Below are 26,226 nucleotides of genomic sequence, written 5' to 3'. Positions count from 1 at the left end.
TATACTTGACTTAAACTTTCAAAAAGCCAAAAAGAACTAACTCATTCAAACCATTTGTAGGCCTTTGTGCCTTTCAAACTTAAATTTTGTTAAAAGCAATGCATCCATTTTGAATTTTGTATCACGAACTACGAGGTTTTGATCCCTCATTTTTATGTTGGTACGTAGGCACAAGACCGAAGGTTTTGTCAAACACAAAAATATAATTAATGAATTCTTTTCTTATCCCCTCATTCTATTTGTTTGTAAACATCACTTTGTACAAAATACATATGCACACAAAAAGGGCTCCCTAGGAGTACCTAAGACACTTTGGGTGATAACACCTTCCCTTTGTGTAACCAACCCCCTTACCTGTGATCTTTGACTTTTATTAGTTTTTATTTGAAAACTTCTTACTTTTGGGTTTTGTTCGTACTTTTTCCCTTTTCCCTTGGAAACAATAAAAGCGCGGTGGCGACTCTTGTTAATTGATCTCTAGCTTGTCAATAGCTTGACGATCATGAATTTCCCACTACAGGTAAGTTGCCCCGACATTTTTGAGACCGAAAGACATCACCTTGTAGCAAAACATGCCCCAAGGGGTAATAAAAGTGGTATTCTCCATGTCATCCAGAGCCATCTTGATTTGATTGTATCCAGATAATCCATCCATAAATGAGAATACAACAAACCTCGTAGTGTTGTCTACCAGAGTATCAATGTGTGATAGGGGGAAATTGTCCTTTGGACTAGATTTGTTTATATCCCTATAGTCAACACAAATCCTCACCTTGCCATCCTTTTTAGGCACAGGTACAATATTAGCTACCCATTGTGGGTACTTCACCACTGCGAGGAAACCAGCGTCAAATTATCGTTTTACTTCTTCACAAATCTTCAGAGCCATATCTGGTCTTGTTATTTGGAGTTTCTGTTTTACTAACGGGTAGTCTGGATGAAGCGACAACTTGTGTTCAACGATGTCGGTGTCCAGGCCTGGCATATCCTGGTATGACCATGCAAATACATCCACATATTCTTGTGGCAGCTTGACCAATCTCTCTTTGACGCTTGCTTCAAGTGTGGTTCCGACCTTGACTTCTTTCTTCTCTTCCTCTGTGCCAAGGTTGATTGTTTCCACCAAATCTTCATGTGGCTGAAGGGCTTTGGACTCGTGCTCGAGCAGCCTTGCCAATTCTTCGGGGATGTAACAATCTTCTTCACCCTCTTCTTCCGCTTGGTAGATAGGGGAGTCAAAGTTATGAGAGGGAGTAAAGTCATTGGATTCAACGAGGTTATCATTTATTCTGCATGTTTGAATGATTGATTTTTTTAGAAAAGTAAAAATAAAAGATGCACAAATGAAAAGTTTTTTTTGTTTGAAAAGATTGCCATTTTCTTAAGAGAAATCAAATGAATGAATAATAAGAATTTAACAAAATGCGTTTCATTCATTGATAATGATTATTTGAAAATGAAAATGGGCCCTACAACATGATCCATTAGCCTTGGGCAAAGCTAAGGATTTGAAAGGAAAAACAACAATTATTACTTTGACAAAGGAAAAATTTCAGGGATCTCAACCGCCTTCCAATTGTTCAAAGTTGTCTTGCACCAGTAAACCAAACACGACTCATCTTCATCTCTGGTGTTGTCTTCAATTGCATTGACCTGATCTCCATGGATGAATCTTGTACTGAGGAATACTTCCTGGATGCTTCGGGTGTTGTCCTTTGTAGGGACACATGCTCCTTTCTCAGCGGAAGGAACATATCCCAGACCGAAATGATCATGCTTTTCCCGAACATCAATAAGCTGGCCCCAACCTTCAGGGTTCCCTCCTTCAATACTAGACTTGACGCTTTTCAGAGAAGCGGAAGATGAACAAGCTTTCCCAACAGGGTCCTTCATCTCCACAAAAGTGGCGTTGGCTATTTCAAGAGCTTGGAAAGAAGTTTCCAAAGCGTCCTCATCAGCCTTAATATACCTGAAGTATGAAAGGTGACTGACCATAAAGTCCTCCTCTTCATAAATGATGATCAGCTGATTGTCCACTACAAACTTCATTTTCTGATGTAAAGTGGAGGTAACTGCCCCTGCAGCATGAATCCAGGGACGCCTCAATAAGCAGCTATGCACCGGATTAATATCCATGACTTGGAAAGTAATCGGGAATATGTGAGGGCTAATCAATATGGGCAGTTCTACTTCTCCAATCACGGTTCTCCAGGAACCATCAAAAGCTTTTACTATCAAGGCACTGGGCTTCATGGCTGGTCCTTGATAAGACAATTTGGCAAGTGTTCTCTTTGGCATCACATTCAAAGAAGATCCGGTATCAACCAAAACTATTGCCAAAGCATCATCTTTGCACTTCATTGAGATATGGAGAGTACGATTGTGATTTTGTCCATCTTCAGGTAATTCCTCTCCACTAAAGCTTAAAGTATTGCAAGCTGTGATGTTTTTAACCACCCCATCAAACTGGTCTATTGTTATACTTTGTGTTACATGAGCTTGGGCAAGCACCTTCAACAAAGCCTCCCTATGGGACTGGGAATTCAATAGTAGAGAAAAAATAGAAATCTTAGATGGTGTCTGATGCAACTGATCCACAACCTTGTAATCACTTCTCTTGATCAACTTCATGAATTCAATAACATCTTCAGATTGGACCACTTCAGGTTCTTTAGCAGGAGCTATAAATGTAGATTCCTTGGCTGGCACTTGAAGAGTCACATTGAATTCAGGCGTATAGATTTGACCACTACGGGTCATTCTGCTCATTCCTGCAATATTGGTGACGTCTTCATTCACAGTTTCTGTCACTTCACCGTCTTCACTTACTTCAACGATCTTGTCCATAACGGTAATCTCATATTTCCAAGGCACAACCTTGGTGCTTTCATAGGGAAGCGGCGTAGGCATACAAATATCAACATGTGACAAATGACTATTTGCAGGCATCACTCTCCTACTATAGTAAGGGATTTCAACCGGCTCAGGTAAATTGAAACAAGGTTCAATTACTGACACATCTTCATTCTTTCCAACACTGGAGATTTGAAGCACTCCTTTGTTCATCAAGTCTTGAATATTATCTCGTATCATCTAACACCCCTTTGGGTGTGTGACACACTCTTCACAGATGTCATGACAAACATCAATCAGGCCAACTTCCACCAATCGGGCGTGGAATTCTACCAAAGGAGTCTTAACATCATCAACCTTCTCAACCATAACACCATAAGAGGCATCTTCAATCGCGTTCACTGTAGGGTCTCCATGGGGGGGGGGGAAGAGGATTATTCTTCATGTTTGGTCCCTGTAATACCCCAAATTTGATCCCAAGACGGATTTCCTCCTCTTTGCGATCTTCTACCCATTAACCGGTAGTTGTAAATCCTGTTCTTCCCCTCAACATAGTCTATCCTTGATATGTTCGTCCTAATCGATGACGAATTTTCTTTTTGATGGTCTTCTATCCAGTATTTGGTAGATGTAATTCCTACTTTTTGTTCAGTTGGTTTATCCTTGATATGTTCATCTTAAACGATGACGGGTATCCTCCTTAACAATTCCCAGGAAAGACTATCCTTGATTTGTTCATCTTAACCGATGACGGATTTTATTTCCTTTGAGTCTATCCTTGATATGTTCACTGATCACACTAAATCACACCGCGTATTTGACTCGGATTATACATGCTTTTTAGGTCTTTATTATCATTTTGCTTGTGTTATGCTCTCTTTTGTGTTTTTTTTCAGGTATTTAGCTCTTTCAGGACCTTTTTAGAAGCAACGAAGCAAAAAGACCAAAAAATTAGGGTTTTCAACAAATATTTTACTCGTGGCGTTCTACATAGCGGCCGCTATAGGAGAAGCCATGACACATCAGCCCTTAACCGGGAGGAAACTGCCACGATCCCATGAACTTCCCCATTTACTCACATGGCGGGTGCCATGGAGGGGTGGCGGGTGCCACCTTTGAATTCCACATTCCCACTAAAGAGAAGTTGAAGGGCATCCCGATCTTTGCATGTTGTTGAGTTCCTCTATAAATAGGTCGTTCTAGTTCACTTGCAAAGCATCCAACTTAGTTTACAACACTAAGACTATAATATCATCTGTAAAAGCGGTAATCTGTCACATCAAGGGGTTATCGCACCTTAGTGTAATTGAGTTGGAGAACTTTGATTTTGCTGTCATCTTTATTTTCAAAATCAAAGGTTTATTTACTTCCTTGTACCAGATTTAAAGCCTCCGTTTGGAGCAGATTCTAATTTAATCGCCTTTTTATTTTACTTGCCATGCCTTACTTTATTTAATTCCTTTCCATGCCTTAATTTATTTAATTCCTTTCCATGCTTTACTTTATTTAATTCCTTGCCATGCTTAACTTTATTTAATTTCCTGCCATTGTCTTTACTTTATTTAATTTTCTCGCCATTATCTTTATTGCTCGTTTTAATTGTTTTACACGCTTTACTTGTTCTTCACGCCTTATATTCTAAACTTCTTTTCATCATGTTCAATATCGTTGTATTTGTTTGTATTACCATGTCTGGCAAAATCTTTCAAAGGTTAGAATGTAAGGATCGCGGTTAAAGAGATGTTTCACATATTGCATCTGTAGAAATGCTTTAGGGGTTGTTTTGATTTTCAATTCGAGTTTTCTGAAACAAACTTGGTTAATTTTAACTACTCAAGGAGTGCAAAAGCACCCTGGCTTAGTTAACTAGGAATTTTTATCACTTTAAGGAAAAACGATTTTTGAAACTGTTTTCGGACGCGTTGATAGATTTAAAATCAGGAAACTCCTTGGGTAAACTTTCCGAATCAAAATCACTTTTCAACTAAGCTTACGAGTCTTATTTCTTAAAAATAGGTTTACTACTTTAGCGTTCTGCGTACCTTTTATAAGTGACAATAAAAGGCCTTGATTTAAGGGTAAACTCCGTTCTGAATACGCGAAAGCGACAGTTCCTGTTAAATGGATTCTTTTCAAGAGTAGAAAATATTGCCCCATAAGTAGTTCTATTTAGACAATCGAAGCATCATTTAACTGACATGAAATACATTCAAGCCTACCTTTATCTATATTGTATTGATCATTTTCTTTATTTACTGTTATTTTACGACATCAATATCTCATTTGTACCGCCTTAGATAAACATCATAACAATAGTAATCGATAAATTGACGATTTGGTCTATGTGGGATCGATAATCTTTTATATTACTCTGACGCGATTCGTGCACTTGCGAATATAGCGATCATTCACCTTAACCGGTGACGGATATTCTCATCTTTGGTCTTCTACCCAGTAAATGGTAATTGTAAATCCTATTTTTCTGCAGTTTTCCTCAGCAAGGCTATTCTTACTCAGTAGCCGGTAATGAATATTCCCTCCTGGTGGTTCCCAGCGAGTCATCCTTGATATGTTCATCCTAACCGATGACGGGTGTCCTCTCTGTTAGACTTTTATTATCTCATTACCCAGTAGAAGGTAATGGATAGTAGATTTCTGTTCCTTCTGCGTTGGAGTTTATTTCTTCCCCAGTTGAGTGGAGTGTGTATTTCCTTAGTGAAATCAGTTTTCCTGCATGATTCAAGTACTTCAGTTTTATCCTGATCTACTTGTAATTCCCTGCAGATGTTTTGTTTCCCCGACTGAGTCCTTCCATTTTAAGGAATTCCTCTAGTCCGTCCATCAGTTTTAAGTCGTAGCCTGGCCTACGCGTAACCTTTTATCCCTCCTAGAGTCTCTGTCTCCCTAGTGAGTCTTCCTTACGAAATGCATTATACTCCTGCGGATCTTCGGTCTCTCTGATTCCTTTTCCTTCGTGGCAACATTTCCCCATAGAGAATTTGCTTTTTACATTTATATCATATGCATCATGAAGTCTCTTAGGGACCAAAATTTATTTCTATGTTGTTATTTAAGCCCATTCTAGTGAGTCGATACGAAGATTTTAACCTTCACCTCCTCGGTTAGAATGTCCTTATATAGGGGCAGCTGTAAGACCCCAATATTGACCCTAAGATCCCTCATGCAATTTCATCATATGCATTAGCATTGGGATCATACCTTGGCATCCTCCTTACCCACTCTTTCATTGGGTTTGTTTTGGGAGTGATCACCAAGCACTATGTGATTGTATCATACTTGTATTTTATCATTTCACTAACCAAAATACCAAAAATATGTCTTTTCATTTGCCTAACTTTTTGTAGGTAGGGCATGATCCTCATTAATCTATCAAGTCCACACCTAGGGTTTGAGACCCTCATGGCTAAAAGCACAACCAAGGATTGATTCACAATATCTAAAAGCATCATATATGAGTCTCAATTATCTCTACATGTTATATTGATCAAGTTTTCTTCAAGAGTTTGGAGGTGGTTTGCCTTGGAAACCCTAGTTTAACTGGGTATCTTGAGTAACTTCTCCAACAAGCTATCTCACCAATTGATCAAATTTCTCAAGTGATACTTTAAAATTCATCATCTTATGCATATATGATCTACCATGAGCCTATAAAGTCAAAAGAATTGAAGGTTAGCAAGTTGGTTGATGGTGGTTGGCCAGATGAATTCATCTGATCAAAACTGGGTCTCCCTAGACCCTATCTCCTACAATTTTCACCATATGAAAATGCTTTTAAGATCAAAGTTACTCTAAATGACATTACAAATAACTTTCTTTTTGCGACCTAGAGCTAGTTGTTCTTGGAAAATCATTTTATATGTTGAAACATTATAGGTCATTTTGTCTAAACCCTAATTTGAAAGTCAACTTCCCAAGGCCATAACTTGCTCAATTTTATGAGATGAAAGATTTCCAAGTTAAAAAATCAAATTCAAAATGTCTACTTCAACTTTTATGTTTTGAGTGAGAGCTAAATCAACTTTTATAAGCATATGATATGAGGATACATTATAGGTCATTTTTGCCCTATACCATTGAACAAGTGATTTTCCTCAAATTCAAAAATGCCTAACTCTATCATTATAAAGCCAAATGACATGAAATTGGTGACCATTTTGAAGGTATTTAAAATAACTACAACTTTGATGAAGACACATTTCTCATTTGAAGCTCACATAAAAAGGTTAGTAAGGTGGAATATTGAGATATATGGCTTAACACTTAGAAATATTTTCAACATATTGAAATTTCCAAACTTCCACCTCAAAATTCACCATGATCCAAGTCCCAAATGTAAAAGTGTTCAACATCAAACTTGTCCCCCTTGATCTAATCTTTCCAAAGAACCCAATTTCATACATTTTGGATAAGATTTGCTAGAGCTGCGCATGGTCTTAACAGGGCTGTATCATTGGAGAAAATAAAATGCCAAAAACTCCACATATCATTGCCTTGACATTGAAGCCTCATTCGAACTTCAGAACAAATGTAATTGGATCAAATTGGATTGCTTCATAGGCCTGTACACGCCCATTCAAGCTTGTGCATCACCATGTCCAAATTTTGCAATTTTTCAAGTGTGCAAATATCACTCTCAAATGCTATAAATACAGGCCATTGGAGCTCATTTCAAACACACCTTGCGCGCCAACTTTGCCCCCCAATTGAAACCCTCACCATCCAAAGGAAAACCTGAGAATTTTCAACTTGAAAATTGAGTTTGAATCTCACTGTTTGGAGATTCAAAAACTCCAGGATACAAAGCTTTGTACCATTGCCAAACCTCTTCTACAAGCTTTTCAAGTGTGATCAGATCATGTTTGAAGCAAGCAAGATCCATTTCTACACAACATTGAAGGTAAATTTCAGAAAACTTCTTCTCTTCGAATCTCACTCAATTCTCATCAATTCTCTTGGATCTTTGGTTGTCTGAAGTCCTACTAGTGTAGTCAAGAAGATTGAGTTGCTTTGAGGTCAAATCGAAGCAACTCAATTGACACACCTCAAAACTGAACTTCTCATACCTTTCTATATGTGTGGAGTTAGTTAAAATTGAGGTCAGATTCGTGCTCTACGCCATTTTTTCTTTCAGATCATGTCCTCTTTTTCCATTTTCTTGATGGTGATGAGTGAACCAGTCCGATGGACCTCGCTTGAGAAGGTGACCGGAGGTCCAGCGCCGGTGATGTGTTGGACAGGTTATGAGCCATTGATCTCATTTGAAACATTTTAATCCTAAGGGCCCAAAGTAATTACCACGCCTGTGGAACAATTGACCAGGTGTATGGTGGAACGCACGCTCATGTCCACTTGATATGTCACCTCAATTAATGAGGGAGATCAAGTGGTCCACGTTTTTTTGATTTTCTAATTTTCATTTTATTTCATTTGATTTTCATTAATTCATATTAATTTTAATATTGATCCAAAAAATATGAGAGTTTCACCAACAATTTTTAAATGAATTCCTGTTTCATATTTTGAATTAAAATTATTTTTTGGATCATTATTAATATTTTTTATGATTTAATTGATTTTGTGAATATTTTTAATTGTTTAAAAATACTTTTAAGTCTAAAAAAATTCTGAATTTTTTTCTCCAAGCTCATTTGACCTTGTTTGACCTATGATAAATCTCATGGCCATTTCTTTGGTGTTTTGATGATGTTTTAGGAATTCGACAAACCATATTTAATTTAATGCATTATTTTTAGTATTTTTAAAATTGAATAAATTCCAAATAATTGTGTTGAGCTATTTTGATGGTTTGTATGAGTTTGACTTGTGTTGTTAGGCCTTGGTCAAAGTTGATTTGACTTTACTAGGTTAAGATCATTGGATTTTGAGGATTGATGGAATGTACATTCCATCTCCTAAAATGAATGAATGATCTTAATTTGGTAAAAGTCCTCCTTTGACCAATTTGAGTTTTGATCTATTCCCATCCTTCTTCATCTAATTCCCCTTCTTTATGCATCCATTTCATTTGGCCTATGATATCTCAAAGTCCTAAAGCTAGTTGATTGAAAAATCAACATGAGTATGGATGAGATTAGGCCACCTCTTTTGCATATTCTTTTTGTGTGTGGTATGTTTCATGATCATAGTCCATTATACCATGTCTCTAACATTCATCAACACCAAAATTCTATTGCCCGACCTCAAATAGTTGTGACTTCTACATAAGTCCAATTACGATTGCTTAACATAGCGCTAAATTTTGACACAAAATGCATATCATTCTAGTTAGTGAGATTGTAAGTCTCCCCTCTTTCATGGGATTATGTGGAAACTTGGCCTTTTTTCCTTCCTTTGGAAGATGTCTTGGTTCGAGGATCCATGCTTGTGATAAGTGGGCTGAGTGTTCTCCAAAGAATGACCAAAAAGCAAAAGCAAAAACAATACTAACTTCTAATTCATTAACCACTAACATTTAATTTCAAGTCATTTATTTTAATGCACTTTAGTTTTTAAGCTTTATTCATTTTCCATTATTCATACCATTCTAATTGTTTATATTAATGTCTTTTCACTTTGTCCACTTGGACCATATTGTGTGGTATATCTTGTTTGTGTATATTTTATTTGTTGGTGTGGTCTTTGACCATCAATGTACATAATAAGAAACAAAAACCCTAAAAAAATATTATGTAGACTGTTGGTTTGATCTTGGGGAATTGGACTTAGAATCTAGGCAACCTCCCTATGCAAAAGGACTTGGCCAATGCCAACTGTAATGTAATCAAGTGCTTGCAATTTGAAACTTCATCTGATACATCATTGAAGATCCATCTGAGTTCATCTGCAACGTGATTATTATGAAGCTGTTATTTTGAACCTGTGACTTGTGGAATTCATCTGCTACATATGCCAATTTGAAGAAGATTATGGAATGGTTAAAACTTGGATACAACTATCTTTATTTGATGCCTTGCTCTTCAAATTAATATTGTATGCATTGTTTATTGCTTGATTCTAATGTCCAAGGGAATTTGGGGTTTCTATATGGCATTCTTGCCTATTGGATTGCTACCCATCGGTCAGATCTTTTCAACTCTTAACTTTTAAATTTATGCTTAGGATTAGTATCTTCATCTCCTCCCAATCTCTTTAATTTCAAAATCTCTCCCTCCTTTTAAAAACTACTTTGTTCGAACTTGTTATTTTCTAAACTTAGACCCTTTGTAAATTAGAAACTTTGGCCTTATGCCATTGCATTTTCAAACTTCTTTTCTTAAATCAAACATGTAAATAAACTTAACTATACATGACTTAAAATTTTCAAAAGCCAAAAAGAAATAACCCATTCAAACCATTTTCTAGGCTCTTGATGTCTTGCTTATTGTAGCGGTAAATTCATGATCGTCAAGCTATGGATAAGCTAGACATCAAATAATAAGAGTCGCCACCGCGCTTTTATTGTTTCCAAGGGAAAAGGGAAAAGTACTAACAAAACCCAAAAGTAAGAAGTTTTCAAATAAAAAATAATAAAATGTCAGAGATTATAGGTAAGGGGGTTGGTTGCACAGATGGAAGGTGTTAGCACCCAAAGTGTTCTAGGTACTCCTAGGGAGCCCTTTCTTGTGTGCATATGTATTTGGTACAAAGTGATGTTTACAAACAAATATTATGGGGGGATGAGAAAAGAATTCATTAATTATATTTTTGTGTTTGACAAGACCTTCGGACTTGTGCCTATGTACCAATATAAAAATGAGGGATCAAAACCTCGTAGTTCGTGATACAAATTTCAAAGTGGATGCATTGCTTTTAACAAAAATTAAGTTTGAAAGGCACAAAGGCCTAAAAGATGGTTTGAATGAGTTAGTTATTTTTGGCTTTTGAAAGTTTAGGTCATCTATAATTAAGTCTATTTACAAGTTTGATTAAGAAAAGAAGTTTGAAAATGCAATGGCATAAGGCCAAGGTTTCTAGTTTGCAAAATGGTCAAAGTTTAGAACAAAACTAGTTCGAGCAAAGAAGATTTTTTTTAAAAGGAGGGAGAGATTTTGACATTAAAGAAGTGGGGAGGATATGAAGAGACCAATCCTATGCACAAAATTAAAAGTTAAGAGTTGAAAAGATCTGACCAATGGGTAGCAATCCAATAGACAAAAATGTCTTATAGAAATCCCAAATTCCCTTGGATATTAGAATCAAGCCACACATAATGCATACAATATTATCTTGAAGAGCAAGGCATCAAATAAAGATAGCCCCATCCAAGACTTAGCCACTCCATGATGTCTTTCAACTTAGCCCGTGTAGCAGATGAGTTCCACAAGTTACAAGTTCAAAATAACAGCTTCATAGTGATCATGTTGCAGAAGAACTCAAAGGGATCTTCAAAGATTTATCAGTTGAAGTTTCAAATTGCAAGCACTTGGTTTCACAAAAGTTGGAATTGGCCAAGTCCTTTAGCATAGGAATGTTGCCTAGATTCTAAGTCCAATTGTTCAAGATCAAACCAACAGTCCACACAATAGTCTTTTAAGGGTTTTTTTTCTTCTTATTATGTACATTAATGGTCAAAGACCATACAGACAAACAAAATATACACAAACAAGATATATCACACAATATGGTCCAAGTGGACAAAGTGAAAATGACATTAACATAAACAATTAGAATGGTATGAATAATGGAAAATGAATAGAACTTAAAAATTAAAGTGCATTAAAATAAAGGACTTGAAATTAAATGTTAGTGGTTAATGAATTAGAAGTTAGTATTGTTTTTGCTTTTGCTTTTTAGTTATTCTTTGAAGAACACTCAACCCACTTATCACAAGCATGAAGAACACTCAATTAAATTTTAGTTGTTAATAAGTTAGAAGTTAGTATTGTTTCGCTTTTTCTTTTGTTTTAAGTCATTCTTTGGAGAACACTCAACCCACTTATCACAAGCATGGATCCTTCAGCCAAGACATCTTCCAAAGGAAGTAAAAAAGGCCAAGTTTCCACACAATATCATGAAAGAGGGGAGACTTACAATCTCACTAACTAGAATTCTATGCCTTTTGTGTCAAAAATTTAGCGCTATGTTAAGCAATCGTAATTGGACTTATGTAGAAGTCACAACTATTTGAGGCCGGGCGATAGAATTTTGGTATTAATGAATGTTAGAGACATAGTATAATGAATTATGCTCATGAAACATACCACACACAAAAAAGAATATGCAAAATTGGTGGCCTAATCTCATCCATACTTATGTTGATTTTGCAATCAACTAGCCTTAAGATTTAGAGATATCATAGGCCAAATGAAATGGATGCATAAAGAAGGGGAAATAGATGAAGAGGGAGAGGAATGGATCATAACTCAAATAGATCAAAGGAGGACTTTTACCAAATTAATATCATTCATTCATTTTGGGAGATGGAATGTACATTCCATCAATCCCCTAAATCCAATGATATTAACCTAGCAAAGTCAAATCAACCCTGACCAAGGCCCAACAACACAAGTCAAACATACACAAACCATCACAAGAGGTCAACACAATTATTTGGCATTTATTCAATTTAAAAATACTAAAATAATGCATTTAAATTAAATATGGTTTGTTAAATTCCTAAAACCTCATCAAAATACCAAAGAAATGGCCATGAGATTTATCATAGGTCAAACAAGGTCAAATGACGTTGGAGAAAAAATTTCAGAATTTTTAAAGACTTAAAAATAATTTTAAACAATTAAAAATAATCACAAAATCAATTAAATAATGAAAAATATTATTAATGATCCAAAAAATAATTTTAATTCAGAATATGAAAGAGGAAATTATTTGGTGAAACTCTCATATTTTTTGGATCCATATTAAAATTAATATGAATTAATGAAAATCAAATGAATTAAAATAAAAACCAAAAAATAAAAAAAAACGTGAGCCACTTGATCTCCCTCATTAATTATGGTGGCAGGTCAAGTGGATTAGCGCGCGTGTTCCATGGTGGAACCTAGTCAGCGCGCCACACGCGTGGTAATCAAAACCAATGCCTAAGGTTAAAACAATTTGAATGGATCCTGTGGTTGGGAGACATGCCAACACACCGCCAGAGCCAGAGCTCCGATCTTCTTTTCCGGTGGATCTCACCGGATTGGTCCATCCTCAACCATCACCAAAATAAAAAAAGAGGACATGATCTGAAAGAAAAAATGGCGTAGAGCACAAATTTGACCTCAATTTCAACTAACTCCAAATATATAAAAAGATATGAGGAGTTGAATTTTGAGGTGTGACAACTGAGTTGCTTCGATTTGACCTCAAAGCAACTCAATCTTCTTGCCTACATTGGTAGGACTTCAGACAACCAAAGATTCAAGAGAATTGATGATAATTGAGTGAGAATCGAAGAGAAGAAGTTTCCTGAAATTTACCTTCAATGATGTGCAGAAATGGATCTTTCTCGCTTCAACCTTGATCTGATCACACTTGAGAAGCTTGCAGGGGAGGTTTGGCAATGGTACAAAGCTTTGGGTCCTGGAGTTTTTGAATCTCCAAACAGTGAGATTCAAACTCAAATTTCAAGTTGAAAATTCTCAAGTTTTCCTTTGAAATGTGAGGGTTTCAATTGGGGGGCAAAGCTGGTGCGCAAGGTCTTTTTGAATTAAGCTCCAAGGGTCTGTATTTATAACAATTGGGACTGATATTTGCACACTTGAAAAATTGCTAAATTTGGACATTGTGATTCACAAACTTGCATGGGCATGTAAAGGCCCATGAAGCAATCCAATTTGATCCATGTATAATCATTCTGAAGTTCAAATGAGGTTTGGATGTCAAGGCAATGTGAAATGTGATTTTTGACATTTGATTTTTTCCAATCATGCAGACCTGTTAAAGCCATGCACAGCCCTAGCAATTCTTATTCAAAATGGGTGAACTTGGGTTCTTTGGAAAGCTTAGATCAAGGGGAACAACTTTGATGTTGGACACTTTTTCATTTGGAACTTGGATCATGGTGAATTTTGAGGTGGAAGTTTGGAAAATTTAACATATTGAAATTTTTTCTAAGTGTCAAGCCCTATATCTCAATATTCCACCTTGTTTAACTTTTATGTGAGCTTCAAATGAGAAAAGTGTCTTCATCAAAGTTGTATATATTTCAAATAAATTCAATGTGGTCATAAATTTAATGTCATTTGGGTTTAGAATGATAGAGTTATGCATTTTTGAAGTTGAGGAAAATCACCTATTCAATGGTATAGGTCAAAAATGACCTATAATGTATCCTCATATCACATGCTCATAAAATTTGAATTAGCTCTTACTCCAAAGTTAAAAGTTGAAGTAGACATCTTGAATTTGATTGTGAAACTTGGAAATCTTTCATCTCATAAAAATTGAGCAAGTTATGGCCTTGGGAAGTTGACTTTCAAATTAGGGTTTAGACAAAACGACCTATAATATTTCAACATAGAAAATGATTTTACAAGCAAAACTAGGTCTAGGTCTCAACATGAAAGTTGTTTGGAGTGTCATTTAGAGTAACTTTGATCTTAAAAGCATTTTCATATGGTGAAAATTGTAGGAGATAGGGTCTAGGGAGACCCAGTTTTGATCAGATGAATTCATCTGGCCAACCACCATCAACCAACTTGCTAACCTTCAATTCTTTTGACTTTATAGGCTCATGGTAGATCATATATGCATAAGATGATGAATTTTAAAGTATCACTTGAGAAAACTTGATCAATATAACATGTAGAGATCATTGGGACTAATATATGATGCTTTTAGATATTATGAATCAATCCTTGGTTGTGCTTTTAGCCATGAGGGTCTCAAACCCTAGGTGTGGACTTGATAGATTAATGAGGATCATGCCCTACCTACAAAAAGTTAGGCAAATACAAAGACATATTTTTGGTATTTTGGTTAGTGAAATGATAAAATACAAGTATGATATAATCACATAGTGCTTGGTGATCTCTCCCAAAACAAACCCAATGAAAGAGTGGGTAAGGAGGATGCCAAGGTATGATACCAATGCTAATGCATATGATGAAATTGCATGAGGGATCTTAGGTTCAAGATTGGGGTCTTACAGCTGCCCCTATATAAGGACATTCTAACTTAGGAGGTGAAGGTTAAAATCTTCGTATCGACTCAGTAGAATGGGTTTAAATAACAACATAGAAATAAATTTTGGTCCCTAAGAGACCTCATGATGCATATGATATAAATGTCAAAAGCAAATTCTCAATGGGGAAATGTTGCCACGAAGGAAAAGGAATCGGAGAGACCGAAGATCCGCAGGAGTATAATGCATTTCGTAAGGAAGACTCACTAGGGAGACAGAGACTCTAGGAGGGATAAAAGGTTACGCGTAGGCCAGGATACGACTTAAAACTGATGGACGGACTAGAGGAATTCCATAAAATGGAAAGACTCAGTCGGGGAAACAAAACATCTGCAGGGAATTACAAGTAGATCAGGATAAAACTGAAGTACTTGAATCATGCAGGAAAACTGATTTCACTAAGGAAATACACACTCCACTCAACTGGGGAAGAAATAAACTCCAACGCGGGAGGAACAGAAGTCTACTATCCATTACCTGCTACTGGGTAATGAGATAATATAAGTCTAATAGAGAGGACACCCGTCATCGGTTAGGATGAACATATCAAGGATGACTCGCTGGGAACCACCAGGAGGGAATATTCATTACCGGCTACTGAGTAAGAATAGCCTTGCTGGGGAAAACTGCAGAAAAATAGGATTTACAACTACCAGTTACTGGGTAGAAGACCAAAGATGAGAATATCCGTCACCGGTTAAGGTGAATGATCGCTATATTCGCAAGTGCACGAATCGCGTAAGAGTAATATAAAAGATTATCGATCCCACATAGACCAAATCGTCAATCTATCGATTACTATTGTTATGATGTTTATCTAAGGCGGTACAAATGAGATATTGATGTCGTAAAATAACAGTAAATAAAGAAAATGATAAATACAATATAGATAAAGGTTGGCTTGAATGTATTTCATGTCAGTTAAATGATGCTTCGATTGTCTAAATAGAACTACTTATGGGGCCATATTTTCTACTCTTGAAAAGAATCCATTTAACAGGAACTGTCGCTTTCGCGTATTCAGAACCGAGTTTACCCTTAAATCAAGGCCTTTTATTGTCACTTATAAAAGGTACGAAGAACGCTAAAGTAGTAAACTTATTTTTAAGAAATAAGACTCGTAAGCTTAGTTGAAAAGTGATTTTGATTCGGAAAGTTTACCCAAGGAGTTTCCTGATTTTAAATCTATCAACGCGTCCGAAAACAGTTTCAAAAATCGTTTTTCCTTAAAGTGATAAAAATTCCTAGTTAACTAATCCAGGGTGCTTTGCACTCCTTGAGTAGTTAAAATTAACCAAGTTTGTTTCAGAAAACTCGAATTGAAAATCAAAACAACCCCTAAAGCATTTCTACAGATGCAATATGTGAAACATCTCTTTAACCGCGATCCTTACATTCTAACCTTTGAAAGATTTAGCCAGACATGGTAATACAAACAAATATAACGATATTGAACATGATGAAAAGAAGTTTAGAATGTAAGGCGTGAAGAACAAGTAAAGCGTGTAAAACAATTAAAACGAGCAATAAAGATAATGGAGAGAAAATTAAATAAAGTAAAGACAATGGCCGAAAATTAAATAAAGTTAAGCATGGCAAGGAATTAAATAAAGTAAAGCATGGCAAGGAATTAAATAACGTAAGGCATGGCAAGGAATTAAATAAAGTAAGGCATGGCATGTAAAATAAAAAGGCGATTAAATTAGAATCTGCTCCAAATGGAGGCTTTAAATCTGGTACAAGGAAGTAAATAAACCTTTGATTTTGAAAATAAAGATGACAACAAAATCAAAGTTCTCCAACTCAATTACACTAAGGTGTGATAACCCCTCGATGTGACGGATTACCGCTTTTACAGATGATATTATAGTCTTAGTGTTGTAAACTAAGTTGGATGCTTTGCAAGTGAACTAGAATGGCCTATTTATAAAGTAACTCAACAACATGCAATGACCGGGATGCCCTTCAACTTCTCTTTAGTGGGAATGTGGAATTCAAAGGTGGCGCCCGCCACCCCTCCATGGCACCCTCCATGTGAGTAAATGGGGAAGTTCATGGGATCGTGGTAGTTTCCTCCCGGTTGAGGGCTGATGTGTCATGGCTTCTCCTATAGCGGCCGCTATGCAGAACGCCACGAGTACAATATTTGCCGAAAACCCTAATTTTTTGGTCTTTTTGCTTCGTTTCTTCTATAAAGGTCCTGAAAGAGCTAAATACCTGAAAATAACACAAAAGAGAGCATAACACAAGCAAAATGATAATAAAGACCTAATAAACATGTGTAATCCAAGTCAAATACGCGGTGTGATTCAGTGTGATCGAATTCTCCCACACTTAAACCTTTGCTTGTCCTCAAGCAAAACTCTTTATAGCTCTTGCAAGAAAAAAAGTATCAACTAGAGTCAATTCAAGGCTAAAAAGGCTTATAAGTTCATTCAAGGAATGTATCGATAGGTACTAACGAATCAAACTAAGGATATTATAGTGACACTTGCTGTAAATGCGATCATAGGCTTAGTTCCTATACAAATCAATCTATATCACCCCACCATACCTAGGCCTTCTTTTCATCTTCTCCAAGTCCTTTTCATTCAGGTGCAATCACATTAAGCCTGTTATCCATACATACTCATAGTAAGGTGACCGGTTAATGATTATGATCTTAAGCATGGGGCTCTAGTACATAAGTTGGTGTAGCCCCTTTATTCAACCCAATTGTAGTTGTGGGGGATTGGATCGTAATCCACCCTACCAAGTTCATCACCAGATACCTCTGAACCAACCAACAATAGGCATATTATTATATATATATTTTTATTTTTCTGCATGTTTCAGAAACCTCTTTATTTTGCTGGGTTAAATGACCGTGTGAGAGTCACCTAGCCCGGAATTTCATACAACTAGAGAACAAAGCAAAATTTTTTATGATCATTCACTTATTTTCATCGGTCCTCTACATAGAGCATGCTTAAGCTGGAGCTGACTGCAAGGATAAACTACTTAAGGACTTATTTGGAACAAAAATTAGGGCCATAACATATGGGATATCAGATATCGATTTTTAGAAAAAGTTTTCCCAAATCTTTTACATCCTGTCATAAACCTGTCTTATAGCCTGAATATTCAAAATACACTATTTTCTTTGCTCACAATTTTTTTGGTAAGGCTAAAGAAATGGGAGAAGTACGGATACACCACACAGATGACTCGTACAACACATGTTATTTTATTGAAAGAAAAAGCAAACAACTAAAACAAACAAAACATACTGAAAATAAAGGAAAGCAATAAAAATCTCCTCCCACACTTAAATCGAACATTGTCCTCAATGTTTCGATATGAGATAGGGTATGAGTAACCTGAAAGAGAGAGAACTATGGTTGATCACCAGCACTGTCACCGCCCTGGTCAAGATGCCTGGGTCGACGACTCCTGCTACGACGACTAAGAACTTCCTGCAGCTGCCTAGAGCGACCTAAGAGAGACCCCTGGTTGGCCTCGATAAGTGCGAAGTTCCGATCATTATCCCGTTGCTGGCGATGCTACTGATTAGTGATCGCAAGCAAGGACTCCGTGATAGTCCGATGTGCTTGCTCAGTGCGCTGCTGGGAGGCTACCATAAAACTCATATTATCAATCAATTGTTGGTTTATGGTATTTAGAAAGGCGTCACACCTTTCTTCCCGAGCCAGGTGCTCGCGCCACATCTCCTAAGTGATGTAAAAACCGGGAGTGGTACTTGCAAAATGGTCAGAAGAAGAAGGTGCAGTGTGTGCAGGTGATGTAGTATGTGTAGGAATATTATGAGCAGGGGACTGGTCGCGCCGGTCATACTCATCATCGGTCCCTTGCCCATCGTCCATAGGGACTTTAGGTGGCAAAAGACCGGTAAAAGGTGGAGCATCGAGATCATATGTCCAGTTCCTTGCATGTCGCACATCTGTATGTTGAGAGCAAGGTAAAAAAACACTCGATATAGCTACACCATGGATCATGAGGTTATATCCGCCTGCTCGCCGCACCTTGCACAATTTCATATCCTTCAAAAATTTCAAGTTAATGGTGCGGTGAGGGAGAGGTTCTAAGGTAGCTAACTCAGCGTTGAGATTTAGTGCTCTAGCAATAGAAGTAATTAATCCACTAAAAGAAATGGTTCCTCCTTTTTTCAAAACGGCAGACATATGTCCAAGCATAAAAGGAACAGGATTCATCCTTCGATTAGTAAGGCAACCCTGTAAAAATAGCAACTCGCGAGCATTTACTTTATTAGAATTTTCTCGACCAAAAATAGTACATGCCAAAAGATATCGAAAAATACGGATGGCCGAGTTATGAATAGTGGAGGCTAAAATTCCTTTAAAAGAAGTGGCAACCACATTCGATAATCTATTCCAAAAGTTAAAGGCTTCGAGTGCCCATTCTGCATCTAAGGGTGTCTCACAAATGGCACCCTTTCCGTAAGGTGTTCCTAACAAACTTGCTAAGGCGTCGGTAGTGTACTCATATTCAATATTGAACATTCTAAAACATACGGTACCTGCTAGTAGTGCCAGGATGAACGATGTAAATTAGGGAACTTAGAAATTCCCTAGTCAGCGTATCATAGGTGGCTTCCTTATTAGCAAAAATCTCATGCAGTCCTAAATTATCTAGCATATGAAAAACACTATGATACGTCCCTAAAGTATACAAATAGTCCTCATCTACATACCTGGTGGCGAGAATTTCCCGTGTCTGCAACTTCTGTAAAATTTATTCTGACGCTCTCCAAGTTTCCCTCCGCAAAAAATGATATTGTTGAATTCTATTCCAGCCATTGATGGCGAGTGAAGAGAAAATGGTTTTTTATGGTAAGGAAGTGAAAAATGGGATTGTAGTGGGTTTTTGGTGGAGGAAATTGATGAGTGAAGTTTGGGAATGATAATGGGTTGGAGTTAGAATGATGAAGTTGGAAATTTTCGTGGACTTCAATGGAGGTGGAAGGAGGAAAAAATGGGTTTTGAGAGGTTGAAGGAGGCAAAAATGGGAGATTTAGGGATTCTATCCCGTAAATGGTACAGACCCCATGGCGCCCGCCATGAGTCCGGATTTTTTGTTTGGGCCAGGCTTGTTCCTTGCTTCTAGGGCTACAACTTTTTCCTTATTTTGCAAAGGGGGTGTACATAGACTTCCATAACATGCTGCCTTTTTGATTTTGATTAAGCTTGATAAATGACAAAAATAAAATAAAAAAAAGTAAAGTAAAGTAAAAAAGAAAATAAAAAAACATAATAATACAACACACACACACACACACACACATATATATGAATAGTTAGTAATAAGTCACGGGTCGAGAGATGCTAGGAAAGGAAAAGCAAGCATAAAGTCAAAAAGAAAAGAAAAACAAGCATAAGTAATAAGTCTAATAATGGGAAATAAGTAAAGCAAACGGCATCTCTCGTTCGGTGATATCATCAATGTCCAGGGAGTAATGGAGTCTCCTCGACTTCGGATCCTCGGAGCTCTACAATCTGGTGTCTAAGGTCAGCGATCTCATTGTTCAGTATATCAACTTCAGTGGCATGTGTGACATCTGACACTTCGACCTGCAAAGCAACGTCAGCAAGCTCCTGGAGGAGCTGGGCTATCTCCAACGAAGCTTAACAAGCTCAGAATGCATGCTTGGGCTCTGAAGATTTGGATTATTGGTGAGGATTTTGATCCTGGTAGGTGCTGGATGATGCTCTGCTTCAGGTAGGAATCTCTGCTCATCTACTGTCCCGCCTTTGCCTTCTATGGCATAGGCCCAGTTGGCCTGATTATAAACACAAGTTACCTGAGGGTCTAGTAAAGTAAAGTAGTGGATAGTCTCACCCTAGATCAAGAGCGTGTATTGATCTAGGTGGAAAGAAGATCTCCTCATGAGGCCACGGTCCAGACAGAAGTCAATATCCATCAAAGTATAACTGCAGTAAGATGTTAGGTGTAATAGCCTTCTATCAAGTCCTAGGGCGGAGGCTATATGGGTTACCATGCTTCCAACATGTATAGGACTCACAGCAGAGCGAGCACTAAGATAGAGACTCTCAATCAGAAAATATCCGCAAGCTACTGGGCGTGACTGAGTGGTACAGTACATGAAGAAAATCTCTTTATCACTTATGTGTGTATCAGTGTCACTCTTCCCCCGGAAGGTGTGGGAAATAATCATCTGAAAATATCAGAAAGCAGGATTATGGATCTTGTTAGATATTTGGGTGGAAGGGTCAGGGCTACCTCCACATGTAATTTCACTCCAGAACTTCTCGACGTCTCTACTCAGGAAATAGTTCATGGGGAGCTCAGATGAGGCATCATAAGTAGTCTGAAATCCAAGTAAGTCACCGAAACGCTTATGGTTGAAGGTGTACTCTGTCCCAAACATCCTGAAATTAATGTAGCCACCATCTCTAGCGTGACCAACATAGGGCTCGTAGTTCAGCGAGTTCAAGAACTCCAAAGTGAGGTTCCTGTAAGTCAAATGCATCGCTTCAGTATACTCATCCCATTGCAACAGACTGCACAAATTCCTGACAGTAGGCTCAATGCCTAATGCTTCCATGCAGCTTGAATCAAGATATCTGGTGGGTAGCATTGGACGCTGGGAAAGCATGGCGTAGCGTTGCTCCTGTACAGGGTCACGAAAAATCACTGGCATTGTGTCAAACTTCTCCATCCTGAAAAGTTAGGTGAAAAATAGAGGACACCTGAAATCACAAATATTGCAACTGTTAGTATATATATATATATATGTAACACCCCAAAATTTGCCCTCCTCATTCATGCATTCATTTTTAGGTCATTTAACATTTACTATTGCATTTCATCATGTCAATCAGAATCAGATCCAAGAAGCTTGAACATCATCCAACACACTTTGTGGGTTCTATCCGGGAGATCAGTCAACACAGGGGAAAGACTTGAGTTACTTCCAACAGGTTCAAATGGGGTCTATTTATCATTCAAACGCTAACCTTGAAAGAGCAAAAATCTGTTCCTGAGCTGTCATGCTCGCTAGGCGAGCAGAATGGTTCGCCTAGCGAATCTGAACTGTCATGCTCGCTAAGCGAGTAGATCCTTCGCTAGGCGAAGCCCACGCGTTTTGAAAAAAATAACAGAAAGTCATGGGTTTGAGTTGCCCTCATTTGAGCCCACCAAGCCACGAAAATCAGGTTATAAATACTAGAGTTTCAGGGGAGAAAAGAGAAAGGAAAAGGAAGCAGAGAAGGAGAGAGACGAACTAATCTGTAGCAGCCTCCAGACAGCTCTGAAAAGTTCACTCTGACTCACACACGTTATCACCTTCGTCTCACGTAAACCCTAACATTGCTTTGCAAACCCAGCCGTGCCATTCGATTTTAATCGATCCCTCTAATCAGGTTTGCCCTTATTCCCATTACCCTATGCTTTCAAATTGAATTCTCTGAATGTATGAGGTATCATTAGGTTTTGCCCATGGGTTTAGATATGCATGAATGTATAAAACAATACTTTGAATGTTTAATCACTTAATTTATGAAATGGAGACCACGGGGTTTGGGGTTTCTGAGATCGTACTGTTATCCATGAAGAACCCAAAACCCGCAGGCGCTCGCTAGCACCTCGCTAGGCGAGCACGCAGCGAAGCATCGCTAAGCGAAGCAGCAGCGATCGCGACAGTAGTTGTTTTTTCGGTTTGCTCTAATCTGTTTTGTGTTCGTCATGGCATTGTTTTCTCCTGATTCCATCATGTTACTCTAACCTATTTGCTGAGTTTTTGTGAGGGCTCACATGACTTTAGAAGAGATGGCTTGCTTGGTATTCCACTTTATTTGTGGGATACCACCTGGAGGTTTATTCCGATCACCTGTACTGACTCGCTTTCTTTAATGGTGCTAGCTTGAGGGATCTCCGGGTTTCTTGTGTCGTTAGTTGCTATTACTTCGGATCTTTATCCGTACGGTAGACCTCTTGATCCCTTTATTTTTCCCGCATTTTTACCGTTTTCTTAGTTGGAAGACCTCGATAGGAGGCAATTTTTGTGTGTGTTTACTTTTGTGCCCAAAGACCTCCAAGAAGAGGCACCTGTGCTAAAGACCTCCATGAAGAGGAAATTGACGGATAAAAGGGATAAATAACGCACGGTGGCGACTCTTCTGTCTTTTCCTTCTTCACCGGTTGTTTTTTTTCGCAGGTTGCGACAACTGGCGACTCTGCTGGGGACCCGGTTTCCCTAAGCGAGTCCCTCCTAGCTTTTGTAGGTTTCTTGTTTGTTGGGTGTTTATTCTTTTGTACAGTTATTTATTTTTCAGCACTTGTGTACGTATCATTGCTGTGTCTGTTGGCTCTGTTGGGTTGTTTGTTTGTGGGAGTGGGGTGTTCTGCGTGAGATAGGCCCAATACACAGGCCTGAGTGCACTTAGGATTAACGTGGTTTCACATACCCTCACGTTCTGTCTCGGTCCGATGTTGGAATATGAAAACACAATTCAGATGTGGATCTTTCTAGAGAATTCTGTGTTGTGGATCTCCTACAATGCTAGAGCTATCTGGGAGAACCGTTAAGTCTGGATGACCTTTAGGATGATCTTTACCTTATTTTCATGGGAACTTGGCTGAGACACTCCTCTTATAGTGGTAATGCCAAACCGGAAACGGTGGACGTTAGTACTATTCAGCCTGAGAGTCCGTGATATCAATGTCTCTACCCTTTAGCCTCTGCATGTGAGCTGGGTGGGTTGTTTACAGGTGTGCAGGAACCCTTGACCTCATCATACCCTAATATCTGATACCTGGTACCTGATCATCATGGTTCTTTTTCCTGGATCCGAACTTCTGGCACTGGTTTTATTTATGGATCTGAACCTTTAAACCTGCATACCCGGACTGCCGACCTTTGAGGACTTCTTCATAGAGAACGGCTCGTGGTCACATGTCCTTTGCATTGCATAACATCATCTGCATATTTGCATCCAACATCTCATGCTTATTCATTTGCAGGGTATTCCCTTTCTCGGTTTGGTTTGGCTGATCTGTGCTTATTATGGAGGCTCCCAGGAAGAGTAATGTGACCTATCATTTCTTCGATACTAAGATCGGCCCATTGCGTCAGATAAAAGCTTTGATTACTCCTGACCATGTGGGTTTATTCCGGGATACTTATGGCAAAATCTTGCCTATGGTTGAAGACTTGGATGCTTCTCAGGGGAGTTTGATACATACTTGCTTGCAGTTTTATGATCCTCAGTTGCGTTGCGTCACCTTTCAGGATTTCTAGTTGGCTCCTTTATTGGAAGAGTATGCTATGATCTTGGGTGTTCCTCTACAACATTGTGTCCCTTTCAACTCCGATATACCTCCTCCAGAGCATAAGGATATTGCTAAGTCTCTTCATCTGGAAGTGTTTGTTGTAAAGGAAAATCTCTCTTCTAAGGGAGGTTTATCTGGTTTCCATCTGGATATTTTGGTAGACAAAGCCGAAGAGTGTGCTGCTCAAGGCAATTGGGAGGCTTTGTGTGCTCTGTTAGCGTTAAGTGTCTATGGTATTATGCTATTCGCCGATGAACCGAAATTCGTGAGTATGAGTGCTATTCATATCTTTCTGCTAAAGAACCCGGTTCCCACCCTTCTTGGTGATTTCTATTTTTCGGTGCACAATAAGAATGATAAGAGACGAGGGAGATTGGTCAGATGTTGCGCTCCATTGTTCCATAAGTGGCTCGTGGGGCACTTTCCAAATGACGATGCTTTTCTGAACCCGCATCAAGCCAAGAATTGGGCTAGAAGGTTGGTTGTCTTGACTGCTAAAGACATCAGATGGTGTAATCAGAATACCAAAGGTGGCGATTTTGTGGTTAGCTGTGGGAAATACCCTAACGTACCATTGTTGGGTATGAAGGGTTGTATCAACTATAACCCGATTCTTTTGAGAAGACAATTAGGGTATGCCTTGACTCACGCTCCTAAGGATCAAGATCTGGTGGAATCTTTCTACTTCCCACTGCAAGATAATCTAGAACTGGTTAAGCAAGCAGCTGGAGCTTGGAGGAATATTCAGACTAAAGGTGCTACTGTCTATGGAAAATGTAACAACATCTCTTCTTCCCAGTATGATAGTTGGTTGCGAGAAAGAGTTCGGATTACTCTTCTACCTTTCTCTATGGGAGAACCATCTGATCCGATTATTGTTGAGTTTGTCAGCATGGTAGAGTACAACAGTTTGAAGTAAGAAAAGGGAAAAGCCGATAATTTGAATGCAAAGCTGAATGAAGGCCTCAGGAAAACTTTGTGCGCTAAGAAAGAAGCTGAGAGAGAAGTTCAAAGATTGAATGAGCTTCAAAAACAAAGCAATGAGAGGATTGCTGAAGATGCTGATTATATCCGTAAAGTCTGTTCAGGTGAAGATACACTGAAGAAAGCTTGCAAGGCTGCTAAGGAGCAGTTAGGAAGAGCTGAATATAGGCTTGTTGAGCGCCAGCAAAGGTGGGAAGAATTGTTTGATCGCCGGAGACAGGTTGAGATAGAAATTAGAGAAGAAAATGAGCAGTTGAAGAGGAAGGAGAACGAGCAACATGAAGCACTTCGATTGGCTGAACAAGAGATCGTCGAACTAAAGATTTGAGCAGGGGTCAAGAGAACAAAAGAACAAGACAAGTACAGGAAATTGGAAGAAGCGGTCAAAACGAGGAATTTGCTGATTCAAGGCCTTATAGAACACGCTAATGACCCGATTATAGAGGCGCTTCTTAAGGAAGTTCGAGAAGACTCGTTTTTGCTAGATGTTTGATTCCTTTTGTTTTTGTAGAGTTCACCATCAGGCTTGTTGATGGGTTCTCATTTCTTTGTTCATCGCTCTCAGAACAACTTGTATTTTGACTATGACACCTTTCAGATGTTTCATGCTCTTTGATTATTTCGGTATTGTTATTTGCACGTTCGATCGCAGTTGTATACATTGTTCTGGAAGGTCAAACCGGAATTGAGAAAGGGGGTGCCTTAAAATTGAATAAGCAGCGCATCGCATACCATGCATATTAACCCTTGTCTGTTTTGCAGGTGTCACCGCAGTGTCTAATATCCGTTCTCTGTTTCAGGCATTATTGGTCCCAAGCGAGTCCACAGGTACTCTACAAAGGAAAATCGTTCGCAACTAGCAATGGACCAGGTACAGAAAGAGCTGGCTGATATGCGTGAAAGGATGGATCAGTTCATGACATTGATGACTG

The 26,226-nt window shown here is 38.3% G+C and overlaps 2 protein-coding genes across 2 annotated transcripts; one reads left to right on the top strand and one right to left on the bottom strand.

Annotated features, from left to right (window-relative positions):
- Nucleotides 1-1,530: 1,530 nt before the first annotated feature.
- LOC127122727 (uncharacterized) lies at nucleotides 1,531-3,093 on the bottom strand. The gene is made up of 2 exons (XM_051053021.1): nucleotides 2,122-3,093; nucleotides 1,531-2,025 (listed from the first exon to the last, which is right to left on the bottom strand). Exons 1-2 carry the CDS (start codon nucleotides 3,091-3,093, stop codon nucleotides 1,531-1,533), a joined length of 1,467 nt encoding a protein of 488 aa, XP_050908978.1.
- A 21,212-nt stretch (nucleotides 3,094-24,305) lies between these two features.
- On the top strand, nucleotides 24,306-25,622 carry LOC127122726 (uncharacterized). Its single transcript, XM_051053020.1, has 2 exons — nucleotides 24,306-25,225; nucleotides 25,280-25,622. The coding sequence occupies exons 1-2, from the start codon at nucleotides 24,306-24,308 to the stop codon at nucleotides 25,620-25,622; spliced, it is 1,263 nt and encodes a 420-aa protein (XP_050908977.1).
- The last annotated feature ends 604 nt before the right edge of the window (nucleotides 25,623-26,226 follow it).

This window comes from Lathyrus oleraceus, chromosome 2 (genome assembly GCF_024323335.1).
Source record: "Lathyrus oleraceus cultivar Zhongwan6 chromosome 2, CAAS_Psat_ZW6_1.0, whole genome shotgun sequence".
NCBI classification, from domain to species: domain Eukaryota; kingdom Viridiplantae; phylum Streptophyta; class Magnoliopsida; order Fabales; family Fabaceae; genus Lathyrus; species Lathyrus oleraceus.
This window is presented reverse-complemented; position numbering and strand designations above follow the sequence as displayed.